General features: G+C 47.2%; 1 protein-coding gene across 6 annotated transcripts in view; it reads left to right on the forward strand.

Moving 5' to 3' along the window:
- Positions 1-16,508, forward strand: part of para (sodium voltage-gated channel paralytic) — a 178,491-nt gene extending 161,983 nt beyond the window's left edge. For all 6 annotated transcript variants that reach the window (XM_077657917.1, XM_077657918.1, XM_077657920.1 and 3 more), the window contains 6 exons: positions 3,904-4,167; positions 5,325-5,381; positions 7,127-7,264; positions 7,669-7,776; positions 9,111-9,381; positions 9,941-16,508. In XM_077657917.1, the coding sequence (XP_077514043.1) occupies positions 3,904-4,167; positions 5,325-5,381; positions 7,127-7,264; positions 7,669-7,776; positions 9,111-9,381; positions 9,941-11,031 (1,929 nt within the window). In that variant the 3' untranslated portion in view covers positions 11,032-16,508. The remainder of the gene's footprint in view (positions 1-3,903; positions 4,168-5,324; positions 5,382-7,126; positions 7,265-7,668; positions 7,777-9,110; positions 9,382-9,940) is intronic.
- The last annotated feature ends 1,411 nt before the right edge of the window (positions 16,509-17,919 follow it).

Genomic DNA, 17,919 nt, shown 5'->3' on the forward strand with positions numbered 1-17,919 from the left:
GGGGAACTCGCGAGGCTGAATACGCACCCATTACATGACACTTTATATTTTTTGCGTCCCGAAACACAGGAATGTCACTGCATGTTATCCTGTGTGCCCCTGCATGTGCTCATGACTGCCAGCATGTGCCCGTGCCTGCACTCGCTGAGATCCCACACGTAAGCGCCATCTCACCTGATGGCTGTTTTAAAGTTCCAGGTAAGTATGTCATTCATAAACATACTCTGACGGTGAAACACTGTGGCGTCCTATTCGTGTACCAACTGTGCTCCTACTCCTAAGGTGAGCGATCCAACGATGTCTGTTCAAGTATCGGTGTCGCATGTTTGTCTGCGTGTTTCATGACTCACAACACGAACGCCCAGTGAGTCGTCAACCTGGCGAGCGGAGGCTCATGTACAAATTTAGCGTAAAATGGCCAAAATGCGACTGTGAACGAAGTCAGCTTAACGTTAATGTCATACTCCGTTCCTGCCACTGTTGGCTACTCACAGAGAAAACAAACCATCGTACATCACCCACAACTTCGTTCTTCCCTTCTCATGAAGTTATTTGCACCTCGTTTTCATTTACTCCTTCTGGTTTTCATCTCTTGTGCCTCATGGAAAATGTGCTAATGAGCTTGCTTTGACTATGTTGCCCTCTGAAAATAGTAGAATAGAATATTTCGCACATTACTGCACACTGATAACTACTTATTGCTGCATGAATATTGATATTGTTTATATTTTTCAGTTCCTTTACGTTGCCCTGCCTTGAAATTTAGCCTATGGCGGCATTCACTAAATAAACTGCCCGATTTGAGTTTATACCCTTTCGAATCATTTTTTTTTTCTTCTGTGCTTTGCACATCAAAGCATGGTGCATTCCGAGCACACAGCCTTGAATGGCAAAGCCCTTTTTATGACAATGTTACATATCTCGTTTATTACACGCATCAATTCAAAGAATCCCAATAAGAAGACTAGTACTATTAACCACAATTACTTCCCTTCATTTAATAGAGCCAGCGACTTTGTCATGGAAAGGTTACAATTTATTCACCTCCTTTACAGGCTCTGCACGAATTCTTGCATTCTTTGTGGTGACCTGTTTGATTTAATATTTTATACCATTTGCTCTCATGTTTCGCATTTCTGTAAATCAAAATTCATGTCAAAAATTAAATTGCTCATTTGTGCTTACAATTTGCCTCAAAGCGAGATCAGAAAGACAGACTTAACACAGGCTGAACCCAAAGGTCGTTTCAAGTTCCATGGACATAACGAATTTCATCGGCATTTCATTTTTCATCCTTGAGAGCCTTGGAATAATATACACACTTTGATTAAATTTACAGTCATCGCGTCCTCTGCACACTTTCAGGGTTGTCAACTTTCTTCTTCCGCATAGTCCTTTAGTTCATTCATTGCCTACGGTGGCACGTTTAGGATTTTCTGTCTGGACTGCGCAGGTTTTCTGAAATACACCATTCACGCTTTAATTTTCAGTTTTAATGATACTTTTCGCTGTTCTGAGTGAAATAGGTAGAATGCAGACCAATCTAAACTCGGGTCTATGTAAACGTTGCCTGTTCTGTGTAAATACGCATTCTCAACATCACAGTTATCAAAGCGGAAGAGAGAAAGCAGCAGCTCTGAAAGGACATCTGGCTAAACTACATCCCTCGAGAGGCTCCATTCTGCTAGTCGCAGCTTTGCTCAAACGTTGCCTTTTTGTGCTAAGCTCCACGTTCTCTCTTTACTGTAATGGTATGCACAGTAAGGCCGGTGCTTCCATCTTTATTTCTCAACGAACCAGACTGACTCAGCTTACCATCGCCAGAGTACATATTACCATTCAGCAACAAAGCAGGCTATTGCGCTGCCAAATGTAAGCAAGACGCAACGTTTTCAAACGTTAACAATGTGCCTTGTGCCTGCAAAAGTCTCAGCGTTGCACAAGTAAAAGGGGCAAGTCCTACCCCTGTGAAAGTCTTCGTGTCACAGAAAAATCAGCTTGGCAGTCAAGTCCCACTTTAAAGTTACCGCCGTATGATCAGCCATTGTAAGGGTTCAGGCAACCGTCAATGCATTTCACCAAACTGAAGAACGAAAAGCCAAGAAATATCTTATGATCAGGTCGAGTTCTGAGTGACATTTTACAGCTCAGGAAGCACTCGCATGAAGCTTTGATTGCCTTAATTCACAAAGTTCGCTCAGAACTTGCAATCAAGCTGTAAATGATGCAAATGCTTTCGATTAAGTTCTAATGTGGTGATTAAGTGTGCACTACTTTGCCCCTGAAAAAGTAAAAATCACTCAGAAACCAAAATTTGACTGAACTTAGTTGAAGGCTAGAGCCACAAAGAATGCATAGATTTCAAGAGCTAACATCACCTACTTGTATCGACTAAAACGCAGCACTCTACATTTTTTTTGTTCTAGAAGCAGAAAAACAGGTGCGCAGTCTGATTATTCTTGAAAGCTGACTTTTTTTTGGCATATTAAATGTAAAAGAGGAGAAGGGGTGCAGCAAAAGCTTACTTAATATCACTTTCTACGTGCTTACTCGCTCTCATCGACGCCTATCAGCTGACAGCATTCTCAGCCACCTCCTCTTTACGCGTTTTAATTATAAAAGCGAGGCTACGTTCAGCTATAGCATTGCGTTTCTCGGGAGTATAATATTCACTCTCAGTTGAACACCGTCCTTTAGCCTGAAGACGCAGAAGGCTTTCAGCTAAAACTTTTATGACGCAATGATCTCACGTGGGTCTAGCATCGACTGCTACAAAATACGCTTTTCGAACCACGCGCCAATGCAGATGAGCCATAAAGGTCCACGAGGAAAAAGGTCGCTGCTTTGCACAAAAAACAAAGAATGTTTAGCAGAAGCCACATGACTATTCTTCTTTTTTGTGGCTGGCCAGTGTCGTTGGGAGTGCCGTTTACATATATCTCTGTATCAGTGGTCGATAGTGTGCGGTGGCCTTCGACTATGTAAACGAATGGTGTCGGCCGAAACCAGAGTTCCACAGCAACGTTGGCGCAACTAAAGTTCACGCTACAGTTCAAAGTTTAAGAATAAGATGCTTACCCAAATGCCTGGCGCTCCTTCATCACTGCGGCGATCCATAAGGTTTGCTATATTTAAGCGGCCGAACTCTCTCAACATGGTCCGAGTGTTATTAAGAGTAAAATTATATGCGAGAAAATGCATGTAAATGTAGGCACAAAGTGGTTCGTCTACCGTACGAAGAGGCAAGCCTACCGCATCGCTTACGCTGGCTTCATCCGCCATCTAAAAGAGTGGATAGCCGCAGGGTATTAAGCCGTTTTGCGGGACAACGTAACTACATTTTAATGAAAATTAAATGTTTCAGCGCTCCAATGCAGTTATTCCAGCGGATGTCAGTGGTCCCAAGTGCCTTCAAGTGTGTAACACGACGACTCACATTGTCGAGGCTGCCATTTCGTCAACAGGGCTAAATTCGTGCGTGTGCGTGCAAGCCCCAATACATTTGCGAAACCTTGGTCGTAGACTTTAGTAATACGTCAGTTCTGGTCATGATTCTGAGGTTAAGGCCCTCAGCCGGAGAAAAGTCCAAGAGCACGTCATATTTTCCTCCCCAGAACGCTCAACTGCGCAGAAGCCGTCAGGAATATGCGCGCACTTTCCAGCCCAGCGCGTCGTGCGGTAGTGGCACGCTCTTCCTTCGTGTCTAAACAACCCACAATGAAGCAGCTCGCATCCCACAGAAGTGCCAAAGGCACTTGCCACGGCTATAAAATAAAATAATAAAGAAGAGGTGGCATGAGAACCTGTCGGCGTCACAGTGCTGCCAAAACCTTTTCTTTCTTTTTTTCCACCTGACACTTGCGCGTTTCTTCCCTACGCCGCCGCTGCTGCTGCGGAACCTAGGTTGTGGTGAACGCCCTGGTTCAAGCCATCCCTGCCATCTTCAACGTGCTGCTGGTGTGCCTCATTTTCTGGCTCATCTTCTCCATCATGGGCGTCCAGATGTTGGCGGGAAAATTCTACCGCTGCGTCGACGCCAACGGCACACGGCTCAACAGTTCTTACGTCCCAAACCGGAAGACCTGCGAAGCCAACAACTACACTTGGGACAACCCAATGATCAACTTCGACAACGTCCTCAACGCCTACTTAGCCCTCTTTCAAGTGGTCAGTGGTGGTCACGTCTACAAACTCCCGCCATAATGCCATGCATGTGCAATACGAGCAGTGATTGCAGTGCTTTTTCAATGTTAGTGCCAACAAGCTCAGTTATGTAATCGAGCTAGTGTCTCGAAGTGCACAATCACTTGACGCCTCTCATAATAGTTGCGTGCCTTCAAAAACATGCATCAGTTGTAGGTTTGGCAGTCTCTTTTAAAATAAGCAGTTTTTTTTCTTAAAGCACTTAAAGTGTCTCCTCGTGTGTACAACTCTATTTTTGTCTCTCTCATTCGCTTTCTAAACTTAGTAAATTTTGCCCATACAGGGACACAAAAAGGAAATACAACACAGCAGTTGCGTCTAAGCTGCCTATTAACACGAATTCAAAGAAATAACGTGTCACTCATGTTTGAAATCAAAATTACCCAGTATTAAACTGTCCTTTTCACTGTATTACATTGTTCTTTTGACGAGGACACTAAACACATCAGATGCTTGAAAAACGACTCCACTAGAGTATGCCGGCGGCGATGAAGCATGCCAGATATAATGCACATTTTCTTCATTTCACTGTAACTGGATAGAAAAGAATACGCGAGGCTTCGTCGCCCAGTTGTTGAAAGGTAGAGACATCAGCAATAGAAAGAAAACATTCCATTTAAACTCAAGAACGCGATTCATCAGATTCATATGGTAATCAGATTCATAGAGCGCTTGCATATCAAGGCGTCTGTGTATAGCTCGGCAGGAGAGAGCACGCTAAGAATTGCATCGCGAAATGCGATGGTGCTTGCAAATCAAAGCGTCTGTGTATAGCTCGGCAGGAGAAAGCACGCTAAGAATTGCATCGCGAAATGCCAGTTGTATGTTCCAGTTATTATTTTCTATTTAGGACTTCTCCACAACTGTGCAAGTTCTATGGTTTCAGTTTACGTATCCTGAATTGTGTAAAACGACTCTCAAGTACACACCTTCTGCTCCGGAAACTTCCGTACACATTAGGGCATAGCATTGAAGAGTGCATGCACATAGAAGTGACATGTCTTGTTACTTGTCTTGTTCCAGTCTCTGTTGTGTCGCACACTACAGTCACTGGCAGCCCATGGTCTGGCAGGAATGACCCTTATTACGTGTTTCTCTATGTACCATTTTCTCCACCTCAGGCAACATTCAAAGGCTGGACGGACATAATGGACAATGCAATCGACTCTAGAGGCGGCGTAAGTTCACTATTTCGCATGTTTGACAATAACGCATTTTAAGTAATTTGTTATTCAAGGAGTATCACGTTAATTTTTACCCTTTGATCCCACAGCCAACTTTTAAATGCAAATTATCGGGCTTTATTGGAAGCTAAGTAGTGTGCCTCAGAATAATCCGCAGTGATGTGCCCCGCTTGTCTCAGTAAAGTAACCGGTCTTTGTTTAACAATTGGTCGAGATATGCCGGCTGCTCTATACGCTTCCAAACATTAAAATGAGCCGTTTCAGCCAGGCATGCTAGAACTATTTTTTCAGAGATAATCGCACTCACTCTATTTAACTGCACCAGAACGAAGACCTACGAAACTGCAGACCTGCACAAATAGCTGGCTCTTATGAAGCCGCGTGCGCCAACTTTCGTTAGCGTCTGGGTCATTGAGGTCACTCGATTGACCTGTTCTTCTGCTGTAATCATCATCGCCGTCTGCTTTCTTCTGCGTGCAAATTTAGAACATTTGTTCTGAGTTCCTATGCTCTCTAAAAATCAGCAATGAAAACAGACATAACGACAACTTTTCGCACTCCAGAACAGGAAACAAAAGCGTCTTCATCGGCGCCGTCACGCTTAACACAAATGAATGAATGATAAAACGAAGGATAAGGCCATTTGTACGCGCAGGTATACATTAGCGCCTCACCACCAATACTGTTTCTGCCCTAGCGACGAAAGGGATGAACTGGGACATGCGTCCTGGAGCAGTGCTATCTATGCAGGCCTTGAGTTTAGTAGGTATTGGTCAGTATGCCCCAGGTATTATCCGTTTCACAGCTTGAAGTTCTTGATTACTGCACGAATGGCGCACGAATTCACAGCACGCGCGAATTTCCAACAAAAAACAAAAAAGTGCAATCCAGACCAATAACATAGCACCATTAGCTAGCACAAAGAAGAAAAAGAAGTTTCATAAACATTAGTCATGCTTCAGGGGCAATCTTTATTGCTTCCTACTGTAATAAAAATGGACACCTTTTGAACGCTTAAGCACAATAGAGCACTGAGCGCAATAGTTGCCTATTTGAACAATGAACTGTTTCTTCGGCTACAGTTTCGTTTTCAAAACAGTGTCATACTTTCTCTTGCTCTTTTCATACACGAAACACACTGTGCCTTGCGTGTTAGGTTCTTTCCACAAAACCACACGCTCACAACAAACCAAGGCTGCATCGAGCAATTCAGTTCAATTTCTTATCTCATTTTCGTTAGGAGGACACAGGGCTAAAACCTGTGATGGCGGATTGACGTGGGTCCTGGCCCTTCATAAGTTCTCATTTTACACAGATATGGCTATTATGGCAGGTTAGAGAAAGCAAAAGTGTTATAAACACATTTCAAAAATTATTCAGCATGGAGCAGTAGTCAAGCCCAGCGAAATAAGTGAATACAGAAGTTACCGAACGCTCAACAGTAAATGTACACTGAAGCATATTACATACATCACTTAGTCAAATACGATAAAAACAACTTAAGACCGCAAATTACTAAACGGATTTGAGTATTCATGGTACGACCGGTTCGATAAAGAAGCTAAGGTATATGATAAAGATCGCTCGTGCCGTGGGCACATTGCATGTTTAATTCGCACACCTGCAGGTTCATCTTTGATAAAAACTCGTAAAAATGCTGTAAAACAAAGCGGGAGAACGTTACAAGAGTTTAGTTCGCACTGACGTGGCTATGTGTGCTCCATCCGTGCTTTTTACAGAAAGAGGACCAACCCGAATACGAGGCAAACATCTACATGTACCTATACTTCGTGTTCTTCATCATTTTCGGTTCGTTCTTCACCTTGAATCTATTCATCGGTGTGATTATCGACAATTTCAACGAACAGAAAAAGAAGGTGCGTACTCGATAAATATATGATCGCGTCATGTGCTATTTGTGCATTGTACGTAGAGCGATTGTATGTGGCTTAATCACTCGCTTTGTCGTGTGAGATGCGCTTCTATTGAAACGCGACCATGGTGTTCTCGCTGTGTGCATCTGCGTCTTATAATATATTTTCAAAAGCGCCTATTGGTGGTTTGCTGTTAAGGCATGGCGCTTAGACAAAAGGTTTGTTATCCCTATGCCTTAGTGCTTTTTTTTTTTGCATAGGTGTGTACTGCCCAGTATAAATACACAAATGGTTGTGCTGTGTGAGACAAGAGCTTTCTAAATCAACCCTTCAGCGTCATATCGAACATTCCATCTTGCTGGAAAAAATGTTATTACACACTTTTTCTCCCCTCATTCTATTTCCAGGCTGGAGGATCTTTAGAAATGTTCATGACTGAAGACCAAAAGAAATATTATAACGCCATGAAGAAAATGGGTTCTAAAAAGCCAGCCAAAGCTATTCCAAGGCCTAGGGTACGTACGCAGGCTGCAGCGGCTGGTGTTCGACATTGTACCTAACAGAGACAACTGCATACGGTACACTGCGGCTTGAACAGCGCCTAGATTGTCCGTGTGAAAGAACTGTCCGCACAACGAAAGTGAGAGCGTCGGTGCCGGGGCATGCGAGGGAGTAGTGCATGAGAAAGAGGGAGAGCGCACGGTGGGCTACCATTGGAGCGCAGAGCGCAGCTTGGAGGGAGGAGGGAGAGAGGGACATGTGGGAGCACGTGATGTCCTCCCATAGGAAAGAAGCGGCATTGTGTGCTCAGATTTATCGGGCCACTTCTAGAGGCTCTGGTTGACTTCATAGGCGGTGGGTACGGTGATCGACTCACAGCAGCTAGCCCGCTACAGTCGCATAAAAGAACGCAAGGTCAATGTTCGCGTATGAGCATGAACCCGAATAAAAAGAACATAACTTTTGTAGATGTGTTGTTGACCGACCATACCCAACTACCCGAAAGTTCTCCTCTCGCCATATTTCTGTGCTCAAAGCATATCGATCTCGCAGGTCATAACAATTTCCACAAGCTCACAGATTATTACAAATGTCAGGAAGCCTTTCTCGACGCAGTAGCTCTTCCTTATTCCGCACTTTTCGAACGCTTCAATAAGTGCGATGGCCGGGCTGGTTTGAAGTACACTTAAATGTTGAAAACACTGGAAACATAAGATGTTTCATGCCGCTTCAGTATCGCTGGGTCAGTGTTCAAACTTGCATCCCTTTAGAAGACGTCACCTTCGGCGAAACCTGATTTGCCAAAATGCTGGAAGAGGATCTATCACCGCATCCGCTTCCGGCGTTTTGATCAATCAGGTATCAGCGAAAGGGACGCTAGTTATAATACGGGCTCTGATCTCATCACAAGCCCATAAATATTTCCATAGCCTGAACACTCTTTCAGCTTGGCAGTGCACTCCCGATGCTAAAGGCGAAATTCAGGCTCATTTATTCAGCCTGTGTCCTTGAGATACGTCATCTCATTAATCCAAGTGTTGCTCGCAAGGTACCCAAATTTCACTGAACGCTCTAAGCCGCATTACAGGTAATATCGTGCTCAGCGGTTTTTTCAATGAGCGTATGAGAGAGCGTCGAAGCAATCGGTAGAGCACAAACTAACTTCAATGCACATATCCTTCACCGCATGCATTAAAACTTATAGTTCCTCTCATACGTTGCTAAAGTATATATGGGACAGCTTTCCTAGCTATTTTTTTTTTCAATTGGCTACTACTGCATTCTGCCAAGTACTAACAACAATTGAGTGGTTCAGTAAATAGACCGCTGTTATTTTCCAACTTTGCAGTTCAAACTCCAAGCCATGATCTTCGACCTGACCACAAACAAAATGTTCGACATGGCGATCATGATCTTCATCGTGCTCAACATGACGGTCATGGCACTCGACCACTACAAACAGTCTCGGCTGTTCGAGTCCATCCTAGAGAGGCTCAACATATTCTTCATCGCTGTCTTCACAGCCGAGTGCCTGCTCAAAATTTTCGCCCTACGCTGGCATTACTTCCGGGAGCCATGGAACATGTTCGACTTCGTAGTTGTCATCCTGTCCATTCTAGGTAACGTATTCCTCTCTACGTTTCCTTGCTTATAATTTGCAGTTTACAGCGATTAATGAAGCTTTCTGTGCGATTGAGATGGCAAAAAACACTGTGGACGAGATTGTGATCCGCAGTAACATTTAGGCTTTGCACATTACCAACAACACGTTACATTCAAAAATGATACTCTAATTTCAGTCCAGCACTTTGACCAAAGTTCGTGTTGAAAGTGGGCGTACAAATCTGTGTGTGATACTCCAATGTCATCTCCCAACAAATGCCTGCTCAGCTATACACCAGATGCAGGAATGATGATAGAAAAGAGTAGATGTGTGCTTCGTCAAAGCTTTCCTATGCACCTTCTTTCATTGCCCATGCCTCTGTAGAGTAAATGTAGTACAAAGTGCCAGGCCATTACGCAACTTAATGTTGGCCGTGGCTGGGATCGTCCTGTAAATAGCGGGTAATGAAGACCTGCAGCCCCACACATGGCGGGAAAAGCATCTGGATCTTGCTAGTGCATGCGTGTGGAGCATGCGTGGAGAGCATATCTGAGCAGCGCGGGCCTCTTGCGCAGGTACGGTGCTCAAGGACCTGATCGCGACCTACTTCGTGTCGCCCACACTACTCCGTGTGGTGCGCGTGGTAAAAGTGGGCCGTGTGCTGCGGCTGGTCAAGGGCGCGCGGGGCATCCGGACTCTGCTGTTCGCCCTGGCCATGTCGCTGCCAGCGCTGTTCAACATCTGCCTGCTGCTCTTCCTGGTCATGTTCATCTACGCAATCTTCGGCATGTCCTTCTTCATGCACGTCAAGCACCGCTACGGCGTCGACGAGAACTTCAACTTTGAGACTTTCGGCCAGTCGATGATCCTGCTGTTCCAGATGTGCACGTCTGCCGGATGGGACGGCGTCCTGGCGGCCATCATGGACGAGCGCGACTGCAATCGGCCCACCGACGAGTCGGAGGGCAACTGCGGCAAGCGGGGCATAGCGGTCGCCTACCTCGTCTCGTACCTCATCATCAGCTTCCTGGTCATCATCAACATGTACATCGCCGTCATCCTCGAGAACTACAGCCAGGCCACCGAGGACGTGCAGGAGGGCCTCACCGACGACGACTACGACATGTACTACGAGATCTGGCAGCAGTTCGACCCAAAGGGCACTCAGTACGTAGCCTACGCGAACCTGACCAACTTCGTAAACGCACTCGAGGAGCCGCTGCAGATCCCCAAGCCCAACAAGTACAAGCTGATCGCCTTGGACATACCCATCTGCAAGGACGACATGGTGTACTGCGTAGACATCCTGGACGCCCTGACGCGGGACTTTTTCGCCCGCAAGGGGCACGCCATCGAGGAACCCCCCGAGATCACAGAGACCGTCATCCACCTGGACCGGCCGGGCTACGAGCCGGTCAGCTCGACACTATGGCGCCAACGCGAGGAGTACTGCGCCCGCGTCATCCAGCGGGCCTGGCGCCGGTACAAGGGCGGCGGCGGCGTCGGCGGCGGTGGCGGCGACGCCTCCGGGGCCGAAGAGGACCCTCCGGCGGCCGCCCAGACGGCCATCGTGGTGGACAGCGACGGTCACGTCACGCGCAACGGACACCGTGTGGTGCTGCACTCGCGCTCGCCCAGCGTCGCCAGCCGCTCGACGGACGTGTGACAAGAGTAGACGCCTGCCTCCGCTTCAGGTCCCGCGGATGAGCAGGACGACCCCCCCTCGTTCTTCTCTCTAGCGTTGTTTAACTCAAGGGACTCAACTTTACAATTACTCCAATTGCTGAAAACCCTTCGACGCAGCAGCAGCAGCACATTCCCCTTCGCTCCCCCTTCGAATCTCTCTCTCTCTCTATCTCGGCGCACTCCCGCAACAACAGAGGTCGCGTGCGTGTGTGTGTGTCTCTCCACTGCATCCGGCCAACGTTGAAGAGTACAGCACCGTAGCTTTGGAACTGCCACTTCTGCAATGCAGAAAACAAAACGCTTGCTGCGATTTTGAATTTTAAGACAAAGAAGAAAGGATATATATATAAATATAAATATATATATATAAATATAAATAATATATATTATACATATATGTGTGTGTAAAGGGAAAAAAAAGGAGCGCTAGTTGCACACCCGGGGGTGACCGGTGACCTTCTCTAGCGAGCAAAAGCTGCACTCGCCAACAATGTATGCACACAGGACCACGCGGGGGTATTCTTGCACCCTGCGCCGGGAACTCATCGCCTCTCGCGATAGGAGGACTGCCGCCGCCGCTGCTGCTGCCGCCGCTGCCGCCGCCACCGCCGCCGCCGCGAATTTTTCTCTCTTCCAAACGCAAGAAGAAGCCGCCGCTCCACGCCGTGGTGATCCCGTGGCGCGGCCCCCTTCGGACTGCCCGCCGCCGCTGTGCGACGCCGGCCGCCGCCGGCCGCCAGGGGTCTCCGCGGCTAAGCCTGCTTGGACCTTACGCGCACGCTCCGAGATCGGGGGCTGGCTTCCCCGTCGCGGGACGCTCTCCGGGTTCAAGGAACGCATACAATGCTCAGCACAACAAAGTTTGCTTTTTTGCCGTTAAGAAACACATAACATAGTTCTACTTAACAAGCTGATACTTGCCGAAGGGAGAGAGTAAATAAAAAAAAAGAGAGACCCGCGAGCAGCTCCCGCCGACGTCCGGGCCCAGGCGCCGTTAGCGTGCGCTCAAGAAAAGGCATGTGTACATAAGGTGTATATCTGCGAGAAAGGCTGCTCCAGAAGCCGTTCACAAACAGATTTTATTTCCTATGTGCCTTTATGGGTTAATACCTGCTTTTCATTGACTGCATCAGCTTTCAACCATGCAACGAGTGTCCTGGTTTTTCTCTCTCTTTTTCGTCCCGTTGCGCGTCCTGCAAAGTTGTTAGCCAGTGTTGTCGAGGATTTTTTCTCTTCGGGACGTCTCAGGCGACTCCAGGAGCGTGCATGCAAAAAAAGCCGCCGCCACCGCCACCGCCGCCGCCGGCCAAGCTGTAGTCCCTTTGGTTACCCCCGTCCCGTCCCGTGCCTCGCCTCATGAGGGACCGCGCACGGAGTCCTTCTTCACCTCCCACCTCCTCCTAGCCCCATTTGTCCCTGTCTCGCACCCCCCCCCCCCCCCCGGCCATTCCTCCTCCTCCTGCCCCCAACTACCGGCCTGCAAGCACAAGAGACGCACTCGCCTGCATCATCTGCCTTGCCTGAAGAGAACAAGTGTCTCACAAACCACCGCGGAGCCACGTGTGTAGGTGAAGCCGAATGCACGCAGCAAATATGCGAGTCCGTTTCGACAAATGCTGTCGCTATGCTCATTTATTTTTCTTTCTTTCCTTCCGTTCGCGAGAGCGAGGACAGGTCCGAGTTCCACAGAGTCCAGAAGCAGGGTGCCGCAAAAGCCTTGTCCAGCGACACGCACGGAGTCGGGAGAGACGCGCGCCAAAAAAAAAAAAAAAACCTATAGGCCCCGCTTTTTCTCGCGCATAAGCCGCGCCGTGACACGCCTTGTGATGATCGCGCGCAGCCAGCCACTCGAAAGAGCTGTACAATAGAGAAATCTCAGCCCCGCATCCGCCTCTCAAGGAAGGACCAATACTCTCGTTTTAACGTCCATTGGCGCCAGAGGGTGCGAAAGGCCACCGTTAACCACTTACGACACGGGGAAACACGCATAATGGCCGCGCGTTCTCTCCTTCGCTCGCCCGCCTTCGTCTCGAACCAACCGAGCTCCCGCTTTCCGCAGCGCCGGCATACACCTCACACACGTGGCTCCATCTTTTGCCTTTCGCAAGCACCGGACGTCGGCAGCGCAAAGTTGATTCACTACGTGTTACAGCAGCTCTAGTCTTACGCACGGCTTCCTTCCCGGGTAACGTTCGAAATCCGGTTCGCGTAGACGAAATGCTACTTTGTCCCATTCGTCCAACGTCGCGCGGGGCGTTAATATTGACAGTGGTCGTCGCGACGTGCGCTTTCCTTGAGCGTTTCTGCGAGTCCCCAATAACGGCGTAATAAAAACCTTCCGTACTCCATCCTCCCGTCTAAGCTCTGCGCCCGTTCGCCTCAGTTACCGATCTTTGAAGAGTTCTTTTGTCTTTTCGGGCAAGCTCAACAAGTAGCAAATAAAATTTCTTGTTTTCTTCAGCGCCAAAACCGTGTGAAAACGGCTTCGACTCCGCACACACCTGCCAAGGAAAAGCTGGCACACAACGCGCTTCCTGTAAAACGAGACAGGCTGTTATGCACGCTACCTCATTTCCCCACTTGCCTCTCTTCCCATCCCTCAAAACATCCCGGAGATGCGCGAATGCCGTCTTGTCTCGGATATCAGACAATAAGCACAAGCCTTGCGACGCTGAACCGCACTGCCTCGACGCCGTGCGCTGTATTCGAACGTAATCCGGTTGTCGTACCACAAGCTTCTGCACGTATACTTCTTGCTAACAGCCACGCCTTAGCCAATGGCTTGAATGTGTTATTTTCTTCATTCTGCCCTGGTCCCAGCCAGTGACGTCCCGGTACAGCCTATTTCGATTGCCAGCTCAACTTCACCGCTGTCGCCAAGCGTTCGAACGTGAACGACTTTGTAGGAACGGCGCATCACACAATAATTGGCTTTAGTGCAAGTAGGCGCATCGCAGACGCCATAACCTCTTGAGCTCTGTGAAATGTCCTTGGCATCCTTTCCTTCTAGCTTGAGGCCAAGTGGGTCCCCTAGCCCGTTTGTCTAAATGGCGGAACAGCGTATGTTAGAGGAGTGCACGCAGTCTTCGTCAGTGTCTGCAAGCAAGTTTTTTCCGGTGTAAAACAACAATTGTCACTGTGCTGACTAGAAAAGAACTGCGCTGAGCGATCAACGCTGTTCAAGCTTTGCAAATTTATTGTGTACGACGTAAAGCTTTCCGGCAATCCAGACACAGCATACTTCAAGAAGAAAAGAAACAGAGATCTTTTTTTTTCTACTTGACAAAAATCATCGTAAACATTCTTTTGCAGCCTTGCAGCTTTCTTGCACGACTCAATAGCTGTCATAGAAACTTTCCGTCGCCCCTACGTGGGCCTCAGCCAGTATGCAGAACAGCGCCTTCGTGTAAACTAACCAAACCATCGTCCGCGCCTTCGGAAAATACAAAGGCTGTCCAAATATTGCGTGCATAAAAGCTATCGAACAGTTTTCATGAATGTCAATTTACTGCACTACACCACAAATTTCTCACAACTCCCTCTTCTTATCCGTAATCATGACAGAACGATACGCGCACGACCCCCCCCCCCCCCAAAAAAAAAACATATATATATGCATCGTTCTTAAATTTTTGTCACTAGCTGACTGAACGCTTTTCAGGTACCCACTGCCGCTTGAACGTCAAGTGTATAAGCTTATAACTCTCTCTAAAATGCAGCAAAAATTTTCGTTTGTTGCCTCATCTCGCTAAGTCTCGTTTTCGAGTGGAAATTTATAAGTTAAGGTGTCAAGCTGCCTAAAACGGAGACGTCGTGTTCAGACTCATCCAGTGTCTGTTTGCAGCAATATTTAAAAAAAAAGAAAGCTTATGTCAGAAAACAGGCGACTGTAAGCGTACAGTCAACCTGCTCACTGAACAAAAGTCCACCGAAAGTTTTTGTGTTTTTTTGCCCGTGCTCAGGACCATTATTTCTCGACAGTAGTCTTTGCGTTCTAAAGTTTAAGCTCCAAGACGTTCTTGTAGTGCACAAAAATCCCTTGTGAACAGCAATTCAAAGCAAACTTATAACAGTCGATATGTTGCTTTCAATACCGTATTATCTTCCGTGTAAGACGCAAGCCTATAGGTTACCGGTGGCACTACCCTCTCTCTTATTTCACCAGAAATCGCGCAACCCGAAAGCGCGTCTGCACACTTTCTTGTGAAAGCGTGATCAGACTGTTTCCTTTTTTTTTTAATAAAGAAGTTCTTCGCTCATAAAAGTAGTAAAAGCACATAAATCAAAGCGCGTTCGAGCTACATTTCGCGTAGATCGGTTCAGACTAAACGACTGAGTGAACTGTCCGAGGCAGGCAGAACGATACGCTTCTCCTTGAACCCTTCCAACCTTTCCCCCATTCCTAAACCTTCCCGTCTCTCCTTCCACTGTTTAGGGAGTGTGGGATCGACAGTGTATGCCCTTCTGCGTTTTCTGTTCACCGCGCGGCGGGGGACTCTCGCCTGCAGTGTTGTTACAAGGCGGCATTGTTTTCTTCGCGAAGGTTGTACTGCTGCTGCCATGGTTAACATGTGCGCGTTGTGCAATGGAAGATGGTTGACACACAACATGTGCGTTTTTGCTATCTGCAATTTTACTGTATCAGTTTTTCTTTATTTGTTTTTCCTGTATCAAAGAAAACTCGCGCGGCGCATCAAGTGAATGCAATGTAAAAAAAAAAGTTAGATGAACAAGAAGAAGAGAGAGAGAAATACAGTTGGCTACTGCAAACAAGGGTGGCGCGTTTCTAGACATAGGCTGTTTTCACACACATGCGTGCTGTTATTAAAACATGATCTCTCCTTTTTGCCCAGCAAGACGCGCCGCTGCTTGTGCGCGCGTTTCTTCTTTTTTTTCCCCCTTTCGCGGCTGTGGCTGAGTGGTGCCATGCACAAAACGTCCGAAATATTGCCTCATTTCTTTCCTCTCTCTCTCTCTCTCTTTATTTGTTCCGAACCCTAGTTTTTAGTTCAGAGACCCCCTTCTTTCTCTTTCCTAAATCATACCTTCGTTTGTTCTCCCTTTCCACGGCGCACACACATTGTCACTTTTTGGAAAACGCAAGGGCGTACAGTGAACGTTGGCTCGAGCGCACTGATGGTTGTGTCTTTTTCACTTGCGATCCGCCGTTTCTGTTCTGTCGTCCGTACAAGTGTCCTCCGCCCCCTTACCTGTTTGTAAGCTTCCGTTTTTGTTTTTGTTTTTCTCACCCCCCCGCCTGTTCGCTGTTTTTCAGCAAAACACAAAGTGCTACAAATCGCTTCGTTATTCCGTCGCGCCACGCACGCCAGTGTGTGCGCCTGCGGACAGATGGCGCTTCATATCTGTTCCGTTTGTTGGAAGCCTGTAAAAAAAAATACATGCAAGCCACTCTTTTTCGGCAAGCCATAACAAATATATATATATATATATATATATATATATATATATATATATATATATATATATATATATATATATATATATATATATATATATATATATATATATATATATATATATATATATATGATACGAAAGGATGGGTTCGGACCACCATCGCCCCACCAGGCTCGGTTATAATAATGAGGGGAAGTTACAGAGAGAGAGATACAATGGGAAAAAAATGGTTGTGCGTAACGCCGCAGTGGTGGACGATGTCTATATACGTGAGAGAAGAAGAAAAAAAAAGAAGACGAGAGAGAGATAAGATATATATAAATATATATATACACACACATATGACGAGGGCTGTGACCGACGATGACGGTGATTCTTGTCTCCAGACACACAAATTGTTTCCGCACAAAATGTAAGCCACTTCTTCACACACATGCGCGACGTCGCTCTATCTCTCTCTCTCTCTCTATCGCTGCGTCGTTTTTTGCAAAAACGCGGACGCTTAGACGTAGTGTACAAGAATTTCCATGCTATAGGACTGAGCAGCTAAGAACCTAGAGAACGTCGAGGGTCTTTTCTGACTAACACTTAGGATCAAACGGCGAGTGCATGTGTTCAGTTGTCTTCTCTCTCGCCGGCAGAGGGGTGAGGGGAACGTGCCGACCGCTCGCCCTCTCCTCCCCCTTTCCCTTGCCACATAACACAACCCCTTTTCTCCACCCCCAGCCTGGTCAACGCCTCTGTTTTAGCCAACATCGCGCCCCGATGTTTTCCCGTTGCAAGATCGGGCGACGCGAAGAAAAAAAAAGGAAAAAAAACGTTGCGTTGCGTTGCGTTGTTTTCGGAGCCACCGCCGTTGCCACCGTAACGATATAGTGAGAGTTACAATACCTGAGACGGATCTTGTTTACAAGCAGTTCGCCGTTCCGTGTGCGCCGCAGCTCATGTGGTTTCGACGAAGTTGTTGTTGGCCGTCTCGGCTTAGACAGAGCAAAGCGGTACACTGTTATACACACGGTAACGAGCGGTTTTAGAATTCTACTACCGCAGAGCTCCGGCAGACGAGTTATATATTCCGGGACAATGGTTTACTGCCGTTACTGCGCCTCTGTTTAAGCTGCGTGACGCGAGAGGAACGTTTCCTTGTTTGCTTGCTTTTGAGAGGAGGCTTTGGCGAACGGTTGCCAGCCGCGGCCATCCCCATTCGGTCTGCTCGTGCCCACCGCGCTTTTAGGGGAACGCGAATGACTAATGATACTCTCCTTGTACTCTGTGGCTGACGTGTGACGTGACCGTTCCAACGAAGTGGCGCATGGCTACACAAGTGCACGCCGATGACTGTGTTCAAATGGTGCTGTTCACGGCCTGACTGCAATGAAGCCGTGATGAGAATAGTGTACACTTAATTGTTGAGCGATAGCTGCTCAATATATTCCTGTGCAATCCTTCC

The sequence above is a fragment of the Amblyomma americanum genome, chromosome 3 (genome assembly GCF_052857255.1).
Source record: "Amblyomma americanum isolate KBUSLIRL-KWMA chromosome 3, ASM5285725v1, whole genome shotgun sequence".
NCBI lineage: Eukaryota > Metazoa > Arthropoda > Arachnida > Ixodida > Ixodidae > Amblyomma > Amblyomma americanum.